Source organism: Acinonyx jubatus, chromosome D1 (genome assembly GCF_027475565.1).
Source record: "Acinonyx jubatus isolate Ajub_Pintada_27869175 chromosome D1, VMU_Ajub_asm_v1.0, whole genome shotgun sequence".
Classification (NCBI taxonomy): domain Eukaryota; kingdom Metazoa; phylum Chordata; class Mammalia; order Carnivora; family Felidae; genus Acinonyx; species Acinonyx jubatus.
In genome coordinates, this window is record NC_069390.1 from 44,929,573 (window position 1) to 44,950,038 (window position 20,466).

Genomic DNA, 20,466 nt, shown 5'->3' on the forward strand with positions numbered 1-20,466 from the left:
AGCTATGCACCTTATCTGTTTCTTCTGGAGTGAGTTTTGGTAGTTTGAAATTTGACCAGTTTTTCAAAGTTGATGAATTTATTTGCATAAAATTATTTATAATATTCTTCTGTTACTTTTTAAATATAGGTGACCTTTGTAGAATGTCAATTTTCTCATTTCTGATAATCAAAAAATTTGTATCTTATTTTTTTCCCAGTCTGGCTAGAGGTTTATAAATTTGTTCCTCTCCAAAGAAATTAGGTTTTGTTTTCATTGATTTTACCTATTCTTTTTCTGTGTTCTGTTAATTCTGCTTTGTACTCTGAGCTTTATTACTGATTTTTATACTTTGGGTTTGATTTGGCCTTTGTTTAGTTTCTTTTTCTTGTTTTAAATGTTTGTTTATTTACTATTTTTGAGGGGGGTGGGGTGGAGCACAAACAGAGGTGGGTCAGAGAGAGACAAGGAGACACAGAATCTGAAGCAGGTCCAGGTCTGGGCTGTCAGCACAGAGCCTGACATGGGGTTCGAAACCACAGACCATGAAATCATGACCTGAGCCGTAACTGGATGCTTAACCAACTGAGCCACCCAGGCATCCCTAGTTTTGTTGAGTTTCTTAAGGTGAAACTGTGGTGGGTTTTTTTTTTTTTTAGAACTTTCTTTTTTTTTTTTTTTTCTAATGTAGACGTGTAATGCTATAATTTGCTCCCTAACCACTGCTATAATGTCGTGCCATTCTACAAATTTTGATTATGTTGGGGTTTTTTTACTTGAATATTTTCCATTTTCCCTTTTGCTTTCTTCTTTGCCCCATGGGTTATTTAAAAGATGTTATGTAATTTCCAAATATTTGGGAAATTTCCATATATTGTTCTGTTATTGAATTTTAATCTAATTCCATTGTAATCAGAGGACATATTGTATGTGTTTAAATTCTTTTAAATTTATCGAGACTTGTTTTGGTGCCCAGAATATAGTCTGTCTTGGTAAATGTTTTGTGTGGATGTGAAACACATGAAGTTTTTGCTCTTACTGGGTTAAATGTTCTATAAATGTCAATTAGGTCAAGGCAGTTATTAGTGTTCAAATTGTATTCATCTTTCTGATTGTCTGCCTACTTGCTCCATTTCGTATTACAAGGAGAGTATTGAAATCTCTGGTCATAATTGTGGAGTTCTTGTAATTTTATATTTGTAATTTTTGCTTCATGTATCTTGAAGCTCTGTTATGAGGCAGAAGGACTTTTGGGACATGCTTTTATTTGTTTTATTTTTTATTTAATTTTTTGAGAGAGCATGAGTGGGGGAGAGGGGCAGAGGGAAAGAGAGAATCCCAAGCAGCCTGTATGACCAGCATGGAGTCCAATGCGGAGCTTGATCCCATAGACCTGGGATCATGACCTGAGCTGAAATCAAGGTTTGGAAGCTCAACTAACTGAGCCACTCAGGCACCCCTGGGATGTGCTTTTAATGAATATGTTCCTTTATTCTTATGAAATGCCTTGGTCATGTTCTTTGTTCTGTGGTCTGCTTTGTCTGATATTAACATAGCTACTTTTGCTTTCTCTTGATTAGTGTTTACAATGTTTTATCTTTCATTATCCATTAATATTGTACCTCTTTGTAGCTTTATATTTAAAGTGTGTTTCATGTAGGCAGCATATAGATGGGTCTGACTTATGTATCCAGTGTGATGATAATCTTTTGTGGGTTGGGCCACTTACATTTAATGTAATGATAGATATGATTAAGGTTAAGTCTGTCATCTTGCTGTTTATTTTCTATTTGTCCCATTTGTTCTTGTGTCCCCATCCTCCCCCTTTTTCCTTTGCCCTGTTTTAGATTAACTGTATTTTTTTTTTTTTACAATTTTATTTTCTCTTTTGTTGGCTTATTAGCTGTAATTCTTTATTTCTCTAGTGGTTGTTTTAGGGCTTATAATACACATCTTTATTAGCCTATCTTCAAATGATATTACAGAACACAAGAAATGGTTTAAGAGCCACAGTAGTGTACTTCTGTGTGTCTCCTCCCAAACTATGCTATTATAGTTATATGTGTATGTTATAAACCACATGCTGTATTCTTAAAATTATTGTTTAATCCTTTAAAGAGATTTAAACAATTAAAAAAGCCTATATCTTCCCAGGCAGTTATTATTTCCAGTGTTCTTCATTCCTTTGTGTAGATTCATATTTTCATCTAGCATTACTTTTTCTTCTAACGGGCTTCCTGTAACTCTTCTTAATGCAGGTCTGCTCATGATGAATTCATTCATCTTTTTGTGTGTTTGCCTGAAAATTCATTCCTCCCCTTTATTTTTTATTCATTTATTTACTTATTAAAGTGTATTTATTTTGAGAGAAACAGAGACTGTGTGAACAGGGAAGGGGCAGAGAGAGGCAGGGAGAATCCCAAGCAGTCTCTGTACTGTCAGAGTGAGCCCAATGTGGGGCTCCATTTCATGAACCTTGAGGTCATGCCCTGAGCCGAAATCAAGAGTCAGATGCTTAACCAACTGAGCCACCCAGGTGCCCCTGGAAACTCGAAGACCGTAATTTGGAGCAGTTATCTCCTTTGTTTTTGATCTTTCAGGGATCACTCTTTCTTTGCTGATGTGCTGTGTCTTGCAAACCATTGTTTTATATATTTTATCCATTTCGGTTATTTTTCCAGATAGGAAAGTAAATGCAGTCCTTGTTATTTTGTCTTGACTAGAAATAGATGTCAGTCACATATCTCCAACTCTTTTAAATGCAGCATGAAGCAGACTTATCCCCTATGAACTTGCTTGTCCTCATTTTCTTTTACACATGTTAATTATTTTTGCCCTTGGAGTGCTTTTCTGATCTAAAATTATTTAATTAAATAAAGTAGGACATCATTAGTCTTCCATGACATCTGGTTTTGAAGATCTGATTCAGAGTACATTCCACTTGGGAATGAAAAGAAAGAATGGAAGTATATTATGACAACTTTTGTATTTATTTAAAATCTATACAGTTTAGAAGCGAAGCCAGTATTTTAGCAGAATGCTTAGTAGTATTTAATGTTTCAGTTACAGGGATGTCTGGTGGAAATGTTTTTTCAATTAATCAGTCTGCTTGGCCCTTGCTCAAACTGAAATTTGTCCTGCATTTGCCTTAGTTGTAGTTGTTGTATATACCATATCCATTAGATTATCAGTTAGATTCATATTTTGAAAATGTGCTTCTTGACACATTTAAAACTTAACTGCTAGAATAATTTGAGGAGTTAATTTTTTCAATATATAATCCTTCCGTTATTGTAGATTGCTTTCTTTTTCCTACTTTAGGACATAAACCAGAAAGTCCATTGTTTCTACTCTAAGGTTTTTACCATGAATGCAGTAGAATATTTTCTATTCGAAGAAAAAATACGTTTCAAAGATGCAATCCTACTCTGATCTCTTTCACTGAAAAAAGGTGGTAGAATTTTTTATTTTTTCTATAGGTTTATGAAAGACAACTGACAAAGGGTGATAGGTTGTCTTTATTTTCCTACAAGTAACTCTTAGGGTAAATGCAAAAATTGGCCTTATCTTTTATCTTTGTAGTCTGTTACAATGAGGTGATGACTGATTTTCATAATGAAAGAAACCACTAAAATAACAAAGAATTATAGGTAATAGGCCAACAGAGGAGATGACCCTGAAGCACTATGGAATTTAAAATGAAATCAAGAAGATTAAATTTTAATTAGTGTGGTTTCAGTGATGGAGTGCAGGGTGATATTATGGAGGGGGCCCTGGAATGAATCAAATGGCTTGAGTTACAGTGTTATTAGCATATCTACTAAATATCTCGTGACTGAGCAATCTCATAAGTGAACTTTAATATCTTCATCGGTCATAACTAAACTAGTATTTAATGTGTGATTCTTTTGTGCAGGTACATTGCTGGTAGCTTGCTTATACTTCTTTTAATCCTTATATTAAGCCTACAGAGTAAATCGAACCTGTATTTTACACATGAGGAAGCTAAGGTTTCAAAATGTTAAGTAATATTCAACAGCGTTGAGCGATTAAGTATTCAAGTACAAATCGATTCTAAGTCTGTATTTCTCTAAAGCTGTGACGTTTCTTCTATTTTTATTTATAACAAACTGTAGTATTTTTAAACCATGAACCATGATATATGCTAAGATGGTAAATTTCCAGTATATTAATTAGGTCTGGCTCTGTTCTGTCAGTTTTCCTACCTGCAATGTATTTTGATTATTAAAATTTTATTTGCCAGCACCTTGGTTCACCAGTGTTTAACTTTATAGTGATGTCTTCTTCTTCTGAGATCTTAAAGCATTTATTATCTGTAACTTGTTTATTAAATATTTGAGATATATTTAGCCATTTTACATGTGAAATTTGAGATAACTCTTGTTTAAATTTCTACATGTTCATGTATTACTGCTACACTTAAATCATAAGTTCCTTGAGGGTGCTTCTTTATAGCATTGTGCACATAGTACATACAAGTTTATAAATAATTTTGTTACTGAATTCTGTCAACCACATAAATCATCATTCTCAGTTATTCACTTCTCATGAGCAGATTTACCTAAGGTGTTTTAAAATTTTCAATTCTGTGACTTTACACAGCATAGTAAAGTTTTTAGAGAAATGATTTTGAAAAATTATGAAGAGTTAGTCAAAATCAAAATTAGCTGATTAAAGTTAGCATGTAGACGTATTTTATTTGGCTAGGAAACCAATTACTTTGTCCCATACCGCATTTTTTTAAGAGTTCCAGAAGCTGGTGTTCTTGCTCCACCTCCCCATCCCCCAAATCAAAGAGAGCAAAGTATTTGAACAATATTTAGGAGATGTCGGTGGTGTCAACTACTATTACTACTATACTAACTCAAAAGTTAATGAACATTTCTGGGCTTTAGTTTTGTCATTCTTAAAAAAACTGAATTGGATTATATGATCTTTAAAGATACAATGTTTCAGAATTTATAAAACCTACAAGTTTAAGGTAAATTGCATTTCAGAATTGTAAACTAGCATTTGATTCTTACACTTCAAAATAGTAGTAGTTTTATGTTAATTGCTTTTTTCTTTAAAAGCATTTGTAATCTTACGTTCTACTTTTATGGTTAATTTTGTTTTCTGACTTATTAGTACTCCTGCACGTGTTGCTAAAGGAGTTGTTGACCACACCAAAATGAGTCTACATGGTGCTAGTGGGGGACATGAACGATCAAGAGATAGACGAAGGTCAAGTGACAGATCGCGAGATTCATCTCATGAAAGAACGGAATCTCAACTCACTCCTTGTATTAGAAATGTTACTTCTCCAACACGACAGCACCATGTTGGTATGTAAAATTCACTAATCTTCCTGACGTTTTTATAAGCATGCAGTTACCTTGTTAAAGCAGTAATGACAGTGAATTGTGCGTAGTACTTCAAGGTAAAATTAACTTCTATTCAGTTGCTTCTATTTAAACTTAGCTTCTTGCTATGAAAAGATCAGTTTATTAAATGAGACTTAAAAATGAATTTTTTTTTAAAGAATCTAGGACGGCCTTCTAAAAGAAGTGATTTTAAAAAGGCTTTAAAACTGTTATAAGTAGATTTTTAAAATCTTTCAAATTGATTTTTATCTTATGAGATACATGGCAGTGGTTTATTTTTTAAATTTGTAGTAGACTATTGATAGTAATTCTTGGTTAATCATGCTAGAAAAGGAAGTAAAAGCTAGAATAACCATCATGTAATTTATTTTGAATTTTGACAGAATTTTTAATTCCAAAAATAGAAGATGAAAAAGAAGGTGTGAAGTGTTTTGTTTTCTTGACAAGTAGCTCAGGTCTTTTTCTTCCTACTTATTACTATAAATGAACATTATTATACTTGAGGTAAATACATTGTGTGACTATAATGCATGCACCAGTCTGAAGCAGAGGTACATAAGCAGTGTGAGCATGCTGATTTTCATTTGCCCCTGGGGAAGGGGCACATTTAATACCTTGACTTAATATTTGAGGTTGTTTTTGATTGTTCCAAAAAATTTTTTTAATGCTTATTCATTTTTGAGAGAGACAGTGCGAGCAGGGGAGGGGCAAAGAGAGAGGGAGAGACAGAATCCAAATCAGGCTCTAGGCTCTAGGCTCTGAGCTGTCAGCGGGGCCCTGAACTCACGAATTGTGAGATAATGACCTGAGCTGAAGTCAGACGCTTAACCAACTGAGCCAACCACCCCTGTTTTTGATTGTTATAAATCAAAATCGTTCATCTTAGAGCCTAATTATACAGAGAAGTTATCATATCAATGTCAAAGTAGGTCCTTAAAGTCAAACTAGCACTGATAAGCCAGAAATCAACACAAGTATAAATAAGTTGTTGTATGCTAAGTTCAGTATCTGGGAAGAGAATAGGAGGATGTAATAAATGATTTTATTCAGCAAATTTTGCTTTTGGGATGCTACCAGCATTCTGGAAACAGGCAATAAAATGGAGGTGTCAGAATATCTCTGGAGATATAGCCAACCTAATTATATAATCAGTAAAGCTGTACAGAGTGTTCTAAGTAGCCTGAGTCATGGAGGAATTTGGCAGAAGCTGATGAATCTGATGAGATGGAGGTACATTTTTAGGTCACCTTTAAAGTTTAGTTATCTAGCCTCTAAAGGGAATTTACCACAGAATCTAATCTTAGTTTTAATTTTCCCTTTGTAGAATATTGGAACAGCTAAAGAGTATCTTCTGAATTTTAACACTATTTCCTACCTAATTAAAATTATAGATAGTAATCATATGGTCCTATAAAATTTGTGGCAGTGCTTTTATTCAAGCAAAAGTTATAGCATCAGCTGTTGAAGCCATTTTATGTGGGAGACATTAAAAGTCATTTGAAAAATACAAATACTTTCTGTGTCCTTAGTGATTTTTTTTCTTCCTTTGGGACCTTGCTTTTGTGAGATAAATTACTAGTTTGGTAATGCTCTCATTAACATAGTGAGAGTCCTCAGTTTGTACTTTGTGTTCTCAGAATAGTACTAATACTTTTAGAATTTAGGACAGTTAAAATTGGTATTTTTATTAATCGTTTACTAGTTTTCATTGCTTAGTTATTTGAGTTGGAAGACTATTCTGTTCTTGGGTTTCTGTATATTTTTAAATACAATAATATCATAAAGTTTACCTTAATTTTGATTGGTCTGGGTCAGCATTAGCCATCAGTACATCTTTAAAAGAAATCTACAAAAATTAATGTAGAAAACATTTTGGGGTTTTAGGTTTTATTTCTGGGAAATAATATTTATGGTGTTCTGTGGAAATATTACTTGAAATCAAAAAGGAGAAATACTGTGATTTAAAACAACTTTTCTACATCAGGATTTTTAGAAGCTATATGTGGATTTTGAATTTTTTAGAGGACGATTTGCATAGCTTTTTTAAACATCTTTCTTTCAGAACGAGAAAAAGACCACAGTTCCTCTCGTCCAAGCAGTCCTCGTCCTCAGAAGGCATCTCCAAATGGTTCTAGTAGCAGTGCCGGGAACAGCAGCAGAAACAGTAGTCAGTCAAGTTCAGATGGTAGCTGTAAGACATCTGGGGAGATGGTGTTTGTATATGAAAATGCAAAAGAAGGAGCTCGGAACGTAAGAACGTCGGAACGAGTAACACTGATAGTGGATAACACTAGATTTGTTGTAGACCCATCCATTTTTACTGCACAGCCAAATACAATGTTGGGCAGGTTTGTATTATTGCCGTTCTTTGTAGTATTATAAAGCACTTTCACATTATTTTATTTATTTATGTTTTATAGTAATTCTTTCTTGGAATGTAGCATTGCTATTGTACAGATGAACCGAGCTTTGGAGGTTAAATAAAGTGTTCAAGTTAATACAACTAGAAAGTGGTAGAGCCAGGTCTTAAACTTCAAGTTTTTTTTTAAGTTCATTTTTATTTTTTATTTATTTTGAGAGGGAGTGTGAGTGGGGAGGGGCAGAGAGAGAATCCCAAACAGGCAGAAGCGAAGCCCGACGCGGGGCTCGATCCCACAAATGATGAGATCATGACCTGAGCTGAAACCAAGAGTCAGATGCTTAACCGACTGAGCCACCCAGGCGCCTCTTGAACTTAGTTTTATTTCTAACCATCTTTGCTGTATCAGCAGGAAAAACAATTGCATATATTAGTTAATGAAGATAGGGTCCCAAACGATCTGCACAGCCGAAAACCTTAAAGTGTATGTGACAAGGTAAATTTAACAGAAATAATGTGCTTTCTTCACCTGGGGGCTCCCAAATTCAACCACCAAATATAGCAGGCATCAGCATTGTTTAAAGAAAACCCACCAGGTTGGTTATCTGAAAAGTCAGCATAAATTGTCAGTTTGATGTAGATACTTAAAAAAAAGAAACATTATTAACAAGTAGTTAGTAGAATGAAGGAGAGGTACTAGCCATTCTCAAATCTTTGCTGGTTCAGAGTAAAGATTAACGTAGTTTGTAGTTGTGGGAACTGCAGTCTTAAGAATGATACAGTCAATATACACTTGATTTTTCAACGTGTCCTAAACTAGGATCAAATACCTTTTCATTGTAAAATTAGTATCTTTTTCTATTCACTCAAGTATAAAAAGAAAGAGCATATAAATGGAATAGAAGTTAACATGTAGAAAAAACTTGTTTTTTTTCCTAGGTCGCATATGAGGAACCAACTATTTAGAATGTGTCTATGTGTATGTGTGATTTCTTAGTATCTCTGCATACAGAATAAAAGCTAATGTATGACACTACATTTTCAAATAAATGCTCCTTTTAACATTGGCAATTAGACTTTCTATCTCTCAGGAAAAAAATAATTATGGTTTTTATGTATTTTTAGCAGCACAAAGGGGTATTATTTTTTTTAACTTTTTTTTAACGTTTTATTTATTTTTGAGACAGGGAGAGACAGAGCATGAACAGGGGAGGGTCAGAGAGAGGGAGACACAGAATCTGAAACAGGCTCCAGGCTCTGAGCTGTCAGCACAGAGCCCGACGCGGGGCTCAAACTCATGGACCACGAGATCATGACCTGAGCCGAAGTCGGCTGCTTAACCGACTGAGCCACCCAGGCACCCCACAAAGGGATATTATTGATGGGAGGTGTCAGGAGGATGACTTGACACTATTAATACTTTTTATATTTACCTAAACTTTAAAGAAACATACTTAAAAAGTAGATATTTGAAATTTTGTTTCATTTGTTATGCTACATTTAAAAAAAGAAAAAACAAAGCCCAACAACATATGTGTGTGCATGCATATGTGTGTGTGTGTATCCAGATTGATCTGTGTTCTGCTTTTGTAAAAAAAAATTCAAGTATTTAAGGGACACCTGGCTGGCTTAGGCTATAGAGCATGGGATCTCGGTGTTATAAGTTCAAGCCCCACATTGGGTTTAGAGATTACTTAAAAAATAAGTTTGTTTTTATTTCAAGTATTTGAGAAAATTACATGACATTTGATTCCTGAAAGACTGTTGTCTTTTTTTTTTTTTAAATCAGTGAAGTCATCTTTTCCAACGTCAGTTGAGTAATTAATGAAAATTAATATTCATGGGAACTGTAAAAAGCAGTTGGCATTCTTTTGGAAACTTTGAAATGAAAAAGCTTTGTTTTTCATAGATTTCTGTGTTATAATAAAAGAGGAAACCATTTTAATTGGGAAATTGTTGAGTGGAATACTCAGCCATGTTTACTTTAGGAACAATGGTATCATGGAATTCTGAGGTTCAACTTCCTTTAATCACAATTTTTAAATTTTCTTGGGAAAATTTCAAAGAACATATTCTGCAAGTTGCCTCTTGTCAAAATAGTTATTTTTAAAGGGCCAAGAGTATTACTTGAAAAAATACAAATTGGTATTTTCTTATGTAAAAATTAATGTTAAGAGCTTTTTACTCATTTGTTTAAACTTTTCATTCATCTCTTAACTTCTTCCTTCCTCTCTACCTGAGCATTTGATTGCTGTTTTTTTCAGTTCTAAGATGCAAGTGTAAGAATTCCGAGTGATATTTCTTAGATTTATAGTTAAAATTATGAAAAGTGAAACAGCCTCATCTGCCTTTTTCCTGTATGTGCTGCACGACAGCATTAACTTTGCAGTGAAGAAGGCAGCAGTCTTAAGGAGAAGGCACAGATAACATGGTTTCCTTTTTCTTTTTCTTTCTGGTAAGATTAGTATAAAAATCATCTTTCCCCTTAGACTGATTGATTGATCGATTTTTTTTTCCCCCCTGAGAAGCAGGAGCTGGAAAGTTCTTTAGCTTCAGAATTTTATCATTTGATTTTGTTTGCTTATAGGGAATCTATACTCTTGTTCCCTCCCATCAGAAAGGAAGTGCTTTTACTATTTCTTCATTTGTTATATTTGCCAGAATAAATTGCTGATAAGAATTTTTGAGGTAGGGGCACCTCAACCTCAATGGCTCAGTTGGTTAAGTGTCCAACTCTTTGTTTCAGCTCAGGTCATGATCTTACAGTTTGTGGGATCAAGCCCCTCATCAGGGCTCTGTGTTGACAGCATGGAGTCTGATTGGGATTCTCTTTCTCCCCGCCCCCCCCCCCCCCTGCCCCTTCCCTGCTTGTGTGCTTGCTTTCTCTTTCTCTGTCAAAAATAAAAATAAAGAATGTTTTGAACTAATCTGATAAATTTTAATTCCTTTTTACTTATGTACATGAAATAAATTTTCCCTCTGAAGGAAGTATCGTGTTTGTTACATTTCTCAATTATTTATCATCATAGGATGTTTGGATCTGGCAGAGAACATAATTTTACACGTCCCAATGAGAAGGGAGAGTATGAAGTGGCAGAGGGAATTGGCTCCACTGTGTTTCGAGCTATTCTGGTGAGTGCTTGTTTCTTACATGTATTTGCTAAATCACATAACCTCTTTTTGGCAGGTACTTGGACTGGAAGCAGAGTTCAATTTGTATATCTGTATGCAGAATATTGTTTTAAATAATACTAATATTATTATTAATAATTATTAATAATTAGTTATATAATTAACATTATATTATATAATTAATATTTTATATTATGTTTTATATAATATATGATATAATTGATATTATATTAATATAACTAATAATTATTAATAATATTGTTAATATTAATATTGTTTTAAAAATACCATTTCATTTATTTTTATTTTAGTGCATAAAGGTAATACGACACAAATAAATGAATTTTATGACTTTTGCACAGATAGGACAGGGGATGATTTACCTCTTAGGTATAAATAGGCAGTTCTTTCAAGGGTTTAGTGATAATACTTCTGGAGTCATATTACTCCTCCCTTCCTAATTCTCTTAAATACAATAAGTTGATCATTTTTTGCTACCTGAGAATGAATGAGACTAGATGAATTTTAATATTTTATTGCACATAACTGGCACTGTGGACAGTTATGAACATGTAAAAGTCATCTCCAAAATGTAGTTGTTAGCATCTTCATTTTAAACCTTGTTTTGAGATTTTCACCTTTTATTTTGATGAATATTTGAATTAGTATTAGAGTCCCTTCTTATAATTTCAAATTAGTGATAAAGATTTGATTTATAGTGTGTGACAGTTTATGCCACGGTCTGAAAATACGGTTTCCTGAAATAATTTTAGGGAAAGTAGGCAGGGGGATCCTGAGGTACAAGATAGGAAAAGAAATTGATCTTGATTGGGTTGTTAGTACTTGGACAAGTACCAGAAGACATCTTGCTTCCACTGGTGTAGCAGCTTTATTAAGTGCGTTATTGTGGCTCAGAACCACAAGGAAGCTTGATGGAGGGGTGGGGAAGATCTTGATTTGGGGGATAAGTGCTTACAATTCCACTTGACCCTCCAAGTAGAGGTGACAAGAAGTTTGGGGGCTAACCCTTAACTTTTCAAGTAGATTTTAGAAATGAGGGCTATTGATTGTTCATCATAAAATTGGACACACCAAAGAATAGTATTTGGAAGACTATCTAACTGTGCATTCTGTTTATATATTTTAATATTTGGATATGACTTTTAAGTTCTTTATTAAGAACCATAAATTTTGCTCAATTTTCTCGGTAATATTGAAGGTAACTTAAAATCAGTCACTTAACTTTTTTTTTTTCAGTTTATTTATTTTGGGAAAGAGGGAGAGGGGAGGGAGACAGAGAGAGAATCTGCACTGATAGTGCAGAGTCTGATGCAGAGCTTGAACTCACAAACCATGAGATCATTACCTGAGCTGAAGTCAGATACTTAACCAACTGAGCCACCCAGGTGCCCCTTACCTTTCTTTTTTAAAAAAAGTTTAAAAATTTGATGATAGTTATATAGAAAAATAACTTGCAGAGGGGAAAATACATGTGAATTGGCATGATACAATAGAGAGAAGAAATGCATCATTAATGGGGAGACCTGGGTTCTAATCTTTCCTCTGCTATTAAATAATCATATGACTGGGTGAGTCAGTGAACCCAAGTTTTCATATTGGTAAAATGAAGAAGTGGTTAGATGAACTGAGGTCCCATCTAACTTTAAAATTCCACAGTTCAGAAATCTCAGAGCTCCACTGTTTTTGAAAATGCTGCCAGCTTAATTTTAATAAAAAGGTTTTGGACACCTTGTGCTCTAGATGTTTTATGCATTCTTTACTTTTTTTGTAGGATTACTACAAAACAGGAATAATCCGTTGTCCTGATGGCATATCTATTCCTGAACTGAGAGAAGCATGCGACTATCTTTGTATTTCTTTTGAATATAGTACTATTAAATGTAGAGATCTCAGTAAGTATGATGTTTTTTGTGTAAGTGGTTTGTAGAGTTACAGTATTGGAATGAAAAGCCTGAAATAGTGCTATTTACCTAGGCATCAAATATTTAATTGGATTATAAAGCATTCTAATACCATCAGGATGATTTGTGGAAGTCTACAGAGATCTTTACAAGATCTTGTGCAATTTTCCAAAACTTTTTAGAAATTTTATGTATATATTTATGTATGCATGTATTTATTATTTGATAGACTCTCCCAGATTTCCTCCTTGATCCCTGTCTCTGTCTTTTGTTGCAACTCTTTATCTTCCAGCTTGGGAACCCTGGCTTTGGTCAAGTACGGTATTTGGCCTCACTCTTCAGATCACATCAACCAAAAATTTAACTATATTTGTACTTTGCATGTGAAATAATGTCTTAAGCCCCTGTGGAAGATAAAAATAATTCTCAAAAACAGTATTTGTCATTACAGATCTTAAACTGGATACTTAACCCTCAGTTCATAACAAGGGCCAAGTCACTTTGAGAACATCAAACAGCCTCAGAGCAGAGTCTAGAACTTTGGAAATCCTAACTTTTTGATATTTTCCCCTCACTACCTCCACAACATCCCTCGCTCTCATTGTTATGCCATGCCTGGGGTGGGGTGAGGAAGGGTGATAATACACAGAAAGGTTAAAATAGAATAGGAGAATTTTCAGATGTTGATTTGGATGTTAAGTGGTTGAAGAAGTTCAGGAGAGGTTATTGTGGGCTAGAAGGATTGAGAAAGAGTTCAGAAGAAGCAGGTAGTAAAGAATAAATAGGAATAACTTAGAAAGAGTAGAGTAGAGAGGTGACTCTAATGTTGAAATTTTTGGAATAAAGATGCAAAAGATATATTTTGAAAACAACCTAGTTGGAGCAGAGACTTTGTATCAGTACCAGAAGGAGATGGGAATAAATAAATGAACCACTTTATGGAAAGTCTTTAAATCCAAACTCATGTTCTTATATTTTTATCCTATATATGGTGGAAAGCCACTTAAAAAGTTTCCTATGCATGGTTATAACCTTGTTAATCTCAGCCTTATGGTTATCTTTACCTGATTAACCTAAACTCAACACTAGCTTGGCATACCTTCTCAAAAGTTTAGTGTGTTAGAAACTGGGAATGGAAATATTATTTAGAAATTTAAGGCACCTACTGTATGCTTCAATATGGCTATTTTTTTTTCATACTTAGTTAAGCTCTCATTGAAAATATGTGGCCTTATTAAGTTTTTCCCTAAGTACCACTTTATTATTGCCAAAAATTCTTTAAAAAGTCTCCATAAAAATATCAGTAGGTTGAGACAAAGTGGCTGGTCCACCTCTGAGTCCATTTCTCTAGAAATGATATTTAAAAGTTTAAAGTCAGATAGTTGGACAGGTAGAGCATACATGTGTAAACACAAGCAAAGTTTCTGTGTTTTCACATCTTGAAAAATGTTTTTACTAAACCATGAGCATTATTACAGATTTTTTAGTTCATGTCTTGTGTTTTTTATTCATGGGACCATTTTTAATTTCATTTCATATAATTAGATGTTGAATTTTGGTGACTGTCAGATAAAAAATTGATGTGGATTTGGTTTTGTAATCCTTTGGACATAGACCTTGTCATCACTGTTAAGTCTCATTTATTTGTTATGGAATTAAAGGTAAGAGTCTTTATGTAAAATACATGCCAAATGGTTTTTCTAGACTTTTGGCTTTTAAATAATTATTTGTAACTGTTTCTAGAGTATTTGTAATACACGTTTTTTTAAAATGTAGAGATTTTCATAGACTTTATTAAAACTATACAGAATTTGAAGAGACAAAATGGCCTTTTAAAAACATAAAAGGATAGTGTAGGTGTAGGCTTGAGTCAAAACTGAATTTTTTCCTGCTAAGATGTGTCTTAACTGTATACTGGAATGGCACTTTACACTAAGATGTCTGTCTCTCTTAACTTAAAACCATACAAGTACTAAATGTTTATTGAATAGAGAGTACTGGGTTTTTTGGACAAGTTATTTAAAACTTTGTTTCTTAGTTCCCTCATCTTAAAATGGAGACAATAATATTACTTATTTCACAGGGTTGTTGTGAAGATGAAATGAATAGTGCTTGACACATAGTATTATATAAAGGTTTCCTTTTAAAAAAGATAGCAAAATTAGGAAATAAAAGTAAATTTAAAAAGTATTGTATCATATTGTACATGCTATTTTGTAGTATTTTTACATGGAAGTATATTGTGAATAATTATATTAGCAAATATGTTTTAATAATAACTTATTTAATGCCTTATCTGTCATTTTCTGCATTTTTATTGAACACATAGTATACCAAATATTAGGTATGTGAAAGGCAACAAAAAAAGACAGAGTCCCTGCTTTCATGATGCTTATAGTATTGTGGGGAAGACAGACAAGTAAATTATATTATGGTGTTAGAGAAATAATAGAGTACTAAATGAGAATATAGGAGCCATACCTAACTCAGGAGTGGAGGCTTAAGGAAACTTTCTGGAGGAAGGGGAAAAGAAAGTATGTTCCAGACAGAAGGAATTGTATGTTCAGATTAGTACAGGAAGGAACTGACTTCTTAATCTTCTGTCATAGAACTTACCATATAGTGAAGGAACTCTATGGCAAATAGTAGCTCCCCAACTATGCTGTAAATTTTTTCAGTGTCCATCTTCTCAGGCAAACACTGTAATCCACATAAGGGTTTGAAAACCACAGCTGAACTCAGGAATGAAAGCCCAGGGCTAAAAGAAATGAAAATATAGTATCCGTGGATAAAAGTGGTATGGAAAATGAAATTTAAAGTTTGAATAAAGCACCAGTTCAGAGGGCCCAAGAAGAAAGACACTGTAGGTAGGACACAATGGGACTGCAACCAAAGACTAAAAAACTAAAGTTCTACCAAAGCTATTGAGAAAGGGAGATTAGAGGTAGAGCCTGCTTATGGAGTCATGGAAACAGAGAGACACTGAAATGACAAGAGTGACTGTGTGTTCTTTCTCTCTCTCTGTCTTGCTCTATTTTTTTTAGTTTGTAGCATTAAACTAGTTTGAACTTGAGGGTAGGGACTGTACCTTTCCAGCTTTGTGTCCATAGTGCCTGACACATGGTAAGGAAGGACTCAATAAACATTTGCCAAATAAGTAAATTATTTTATCCCTCATGCATTTTTAAGGACCCTATTCCAATTCTTGTCATCTTCTCTAGTACCATTAGTCTTTTCCTCTCTATGTAATCTTCAGCCTCAGACTCAAATCTGACCTATGTCTGTTGTAGATATTAAAAAACAATTATTTAAAATATTTTAAGTGAAGGGACTCCTGGGTGGCTCAGTCTGTTAAGCGTCCAACTTCGGCTCAGGTCACCATCTTGCAGCATCAGGCTCTGTGCTGACAGCTCACAGCCTGGAGCCTGCTTCGGATTCTGTGTTCCCCCTTCTGTCTTTGCCCCTCCTCTGCTTGCACTCTGTCTCAAAAATAAACATTAAAAACAATCAAAAAATAAAATATTTTAAGTTTTTCATTGGAATTATTTGAAGTTAATGTTTTAGAAGAATTAACATATTTACTGTACCGTCTCCTCCAACTGCTGTTTACTAAGTTTTATTTTTATTTCTTTAAAAAAAATTTTTTTTACATTTTATTTATTTTTGAGAGAGAGAGCGAGTGCATGCGTGAGCACAAGCGGGGGAGGGGCAGAGAGGGAAACACAGAATCCGAAGCAGGCTCCAGGCTGTGAGCTGTCAGCACAGAGCCTGACCCAGGCTCGAACCCACAAACCGCGAGATCATGACTTGAGCTGAAGTCAGACACTTAACTGACTGAGCCACCCAGGGGCCCCAAGTTTTATTTTTATTTCTGCTCTTTATTTTTTAATATTTTGTATTTTTGTTGTGTGTAAAATATGTTTAAATTTTCTAACTGCTAACATATGAGAAAACTACTGAATTTTGTACATTTGTATTTATTTAGCCATCTAACAGGATTCTCTTTATTTCTAATAGTTTTTCAGTGGTTCTTATATATTCTTGGTGGATAATTGACTCTGTTGTAAATAACACTTTATTTTTTTTTATTCTTGTTTAAATATGTATTTATTTTGAGAAATAATGAGTGTCAGGGAGGGGCAGCGAGAGGGAGTGCAGAGCTCAATGTGGGGCTCAAGCTCACGAACCATGAGATCATGACCTGAGTCAAAATCAAGAGTTGGATGCTTAACCAACTGAGTCACCTAAGTGCCCCTAAATAACACTCACTCTTCCTCCCTCCCTCCCTCCCTCTCTAGATAGATAGATATCTTATTTAATTGTCTAGAATATTTTGAACGTTGTTTCAAAATGTAGTGATAATTCTGGCTGGTATCCCTGTCTTTAGGTTTCACTGTTAAGTCACTCCTTTCTTCTAGACTCTTTCTTCCTTTGGCTCTTTTACATCCTTCTTTCAGGTCTTCTGTTTATTATTCTCTCACTTGCTCCCTGTTCCTATATCTCTTGAATGTGGTAATTCCCAAGCATTCTGTCTTAAGCTACCTTCTCTCTCACAGAATCTGTACATTTATTCTAAGTGATGCCATTCATCATTATGGCTTCAGACATTTCCTATGCAGCGTGGATTTCCAATTCTTTAATTGTTTTTTTTTTTTAACGTTTGTTTTTGAGACAGAGAGAGACAGAGCATGAACAGGGGAGGGGCAGAGAGAGAGGGAGACACAGAATCTGAAACAGGCTTCAGGCGCTGAGCTGTCAGCACAGAGCCCGACGCAGGGCTCAAACTCACGGACCGTGAGATCATGACCTGAGCCGAAGTCGGACGCTTAACTGACCAAGCCACCCAGGCGCCCCTCCAATTCTTTAATTCTTAAGTATCAGCTATGCGTTTCTAGTTTACTGCTTAACTTATAATCCCCTCCCTTCTTAATCAAGCTTTCTAGGAGTTCCATGCATGTAGTATGAGTGAAAATAAATATGAATGAGTATAAATATAAATATGAAGTGATGGATAAGACATTGTCCCTGCCTTTATGGCATTTACAGTCTAGCGGGGAAGACAGGCATTCGACAAGTAATAAAAAGCTGTGAAAAATGCAGTGAAGAAATGAGATGCTATGAGAAGTGTGTGGTAAAGGGACTATGGCAGATCATCTCCTTGATATTAAAGCTAACACCTAAAGGGGTGGTGAAGAGGATAAGATGCTGACTGTTGCAGGCAGCAGAAAAGGTGTTTGCAGGGGCTGTCAGGTTGGAAGGAATATGACACACCTAACGAACTGAAAGAAGGGAAGTGTGGTGAGAGTGGAGGGATGGAGTGTGAGAGGTGAGAAATAAGGCCAGAGGAGTAGGGAGAAAACAAAATTTATTAACTGGACAACTATCTGATGACTGTTCATTCTGTACCATTCTCTTCTGAGTTCTGGGGATACAGCATGAACAAACCAGGCAAAACTTCCTGTTCTAATGGAACTTAATACTTTTTGGGGAAAGATACACAATAAACCAGGTAAACAAGTAACATATGGTATGTTAGTGATAGGTGCTGAGGAGGGGGAAGAAGTAAGGAAGGGACATAGAATAGCCAGAGAAGCCTTACTTGGAAAGGAAAATTTAATTTCAGGCAGAGGTTAACAATGAGTGCAACCATTGAGGCAGCTTGCCTGGCATATTTGAGAGCAGCGAAGAGTTGGAGTAAAGGAAGTTAGAGTGTTCGTAGTAGGAGATGAGGTTAGGCGGGGACCTAGGTCATGTAGGGCCTTTATCTTTTGGCTTTTATTCTGAGTGAGATGGGAAGCCATTGGAGGGTTTTGAACAGAGGAGTGATATGATCTGTGAGGTTGCCGTGTTGTACCATTTCACGGGCACTGGTCACACAGAATTTCATGTAGAGTTGTGTGGTGCTGTAGTCCTGATCTGACTGTGGCTTAAAAGGATTACTCTTTGCTGGTGTGTTGGAAATGGACTGCAAGGAGAAATAAGGTAAAAGCAAAGGGATAATTAGGACGCTGTTGCCATAATTCAAGTAAGAGTGGTGGCTTAAATCAGGGTGGAAGCAGTGGGAGGTGATCTAATTCTGGACATGTTAGATGGTAGAGTTGTGGGATTTGCTAGCTAACGGAATATGGGGTGGGGAAGAGAGAAGAGGACTTTTTTTTCTTTTTTTTGAGAGAGAGACAGAGCATGTGAGCAGGGGAGGGGCAGAGAGAGAGTGGGGGGGAAAGGAGAGAGAGAGAATCCCAAGCAGGCTCCATACTGCCAGCACAGAGCCTGATGTGGGGCTTGAATTCACAAACCGTGAGATCATGACTGGAGTCAAAGTCAAGAGCCAGACGCTTAACCAACTGAGCCACCCAGGCGCACCAGAAGAGAACTTTAACTTGAAATGTGGAGTTGCCATTAAGTGAGATGGGGGAGACGTCATAGGGAGCAGAAATTTAGAAGCTTGATTTGGGACATGTTAAATTTGAAACCCTTACTAGACATCCAAGTGGAAATGCTTAGTGGGGCATTGGGTATACATGTTTACAGTTCAGGAGAGAAATACGGGCTAGACTAAATTTATATGTAGGGGATATATATATATATATATGTGTGTGTGTGTGTGTGTGTGTGTGTGTGTGTGTGTGTGTGTGTGTGTGATGTATATATACATATGTAAGACGTACGTGGGCTATATGTAGTGTTTAAAGAAAATATTTTTTTAAAGGACGGTACACATTGATGTGTGATCTCCTTTTTCATGTAACAGACCTTTATGAACCAAGTTGAGGATCTGGGACTTTTATTCTAAGGATAGTATAAGCCGTGACAGATTCAAACTAGAGGAGATGCGTAATTTGGCTGCTGAGAGGAAGATGAATTACACAGGGCCCGAAACAAACGTTGGGGGAATGTGATTAGGTTTTATAGTAGTTTGGTGAGTTAAGGATGACTTGGACTTGGGGGTGGGCATTGCGGATGGAGTGTGTTCGGGTTAATTATTGTTCTGCAACAGACCATTCCAGACATAGCATAAAGTACAATCATTTTTATTCTGTGGGTCAAGAACTCAGACCAAGTAGAGGTGGCTTTTGTCTGCTTCACGATGTCTGAGTCCTCATCTTATGAATAATTGAAGGGCTGAGGTGACGTAGAAGGCTGCAAGCTTCTTCACTCACATGTCTGCTGCCTGCACTCGGATGACTCAAAGACTGAGTTCAGCTAGGACTGTCAAACAGGGTACCTACACGTGGCCTCTTCATGCATCTTGGACTTCTCCAAACCTGCACACTAGGTTAGGTTGGGAAGCAATTGGAAAGTGAGCATTCCCCAAGACCGAAGCAAAACCACAAATCCTACACTGTCACCTCTGCAATGCTCCCCTGGTTAAAGCAAGTCAGTATAACCAGCCTACATTAAAGGGGAGGGTTAGACTCCACCTTCTGGGAAGAGATGTCAAGGTCCCACTGCAAAAAAGCATGAGGCATAAGAGATGTTGCAGTTATCTTTAGTTAGTGTATTCCAGAGAAGGAAATGACACCATTCAAGGTGTATTTAAGAGGTAGACTTGATAAGGCTTGGGGAATAATTGAGTTAGGATATGAAAGAGGAATCAGGGATTCACTTATTTATTCTACAAATATTTAAGTACCTATTATATGCCCGGCACTCTTCTGAGATGATTCTGAGAAATGAATGGGATGATGTG

The 20,466-nt window shown here is 35.6% G+C and overlaps 1 protein-coding gene across 7 annotated transcripts in view; it reads left to right on the top strand.

Moving 5' to 3' along the window:
• Positions 1-20,466, top strand: part of BTBD10 (BTB domain containing 10) — an 84,903-nt gene that overhangs the window by 55,713 nt on the left and 8,724 nt on the right. For all 7 annotated transcript variants that reach the window (XM_053203477.1, XM_027073102.2, XM_053203478.1 and 4 more), the window contains 4 exons: positions 5,128-5,324; positions 7,426-7,711; positions 10,752-10,854; positions 12,647-12,767. In XM_053203477.1, coding sequence (XP_053059452.1) covers positions 5,128-5,324; positions 7,426-7,711; positions 10,752-10,854; positions 12,647-12,767 — 707 coding nt within the window. The remainder of the gene's footprint in view (positions 1-5,127; positions 5,325-7,425; positions 7,712-10,751; positions 10,855-12,646; positions 12,768-20,466) is intronic.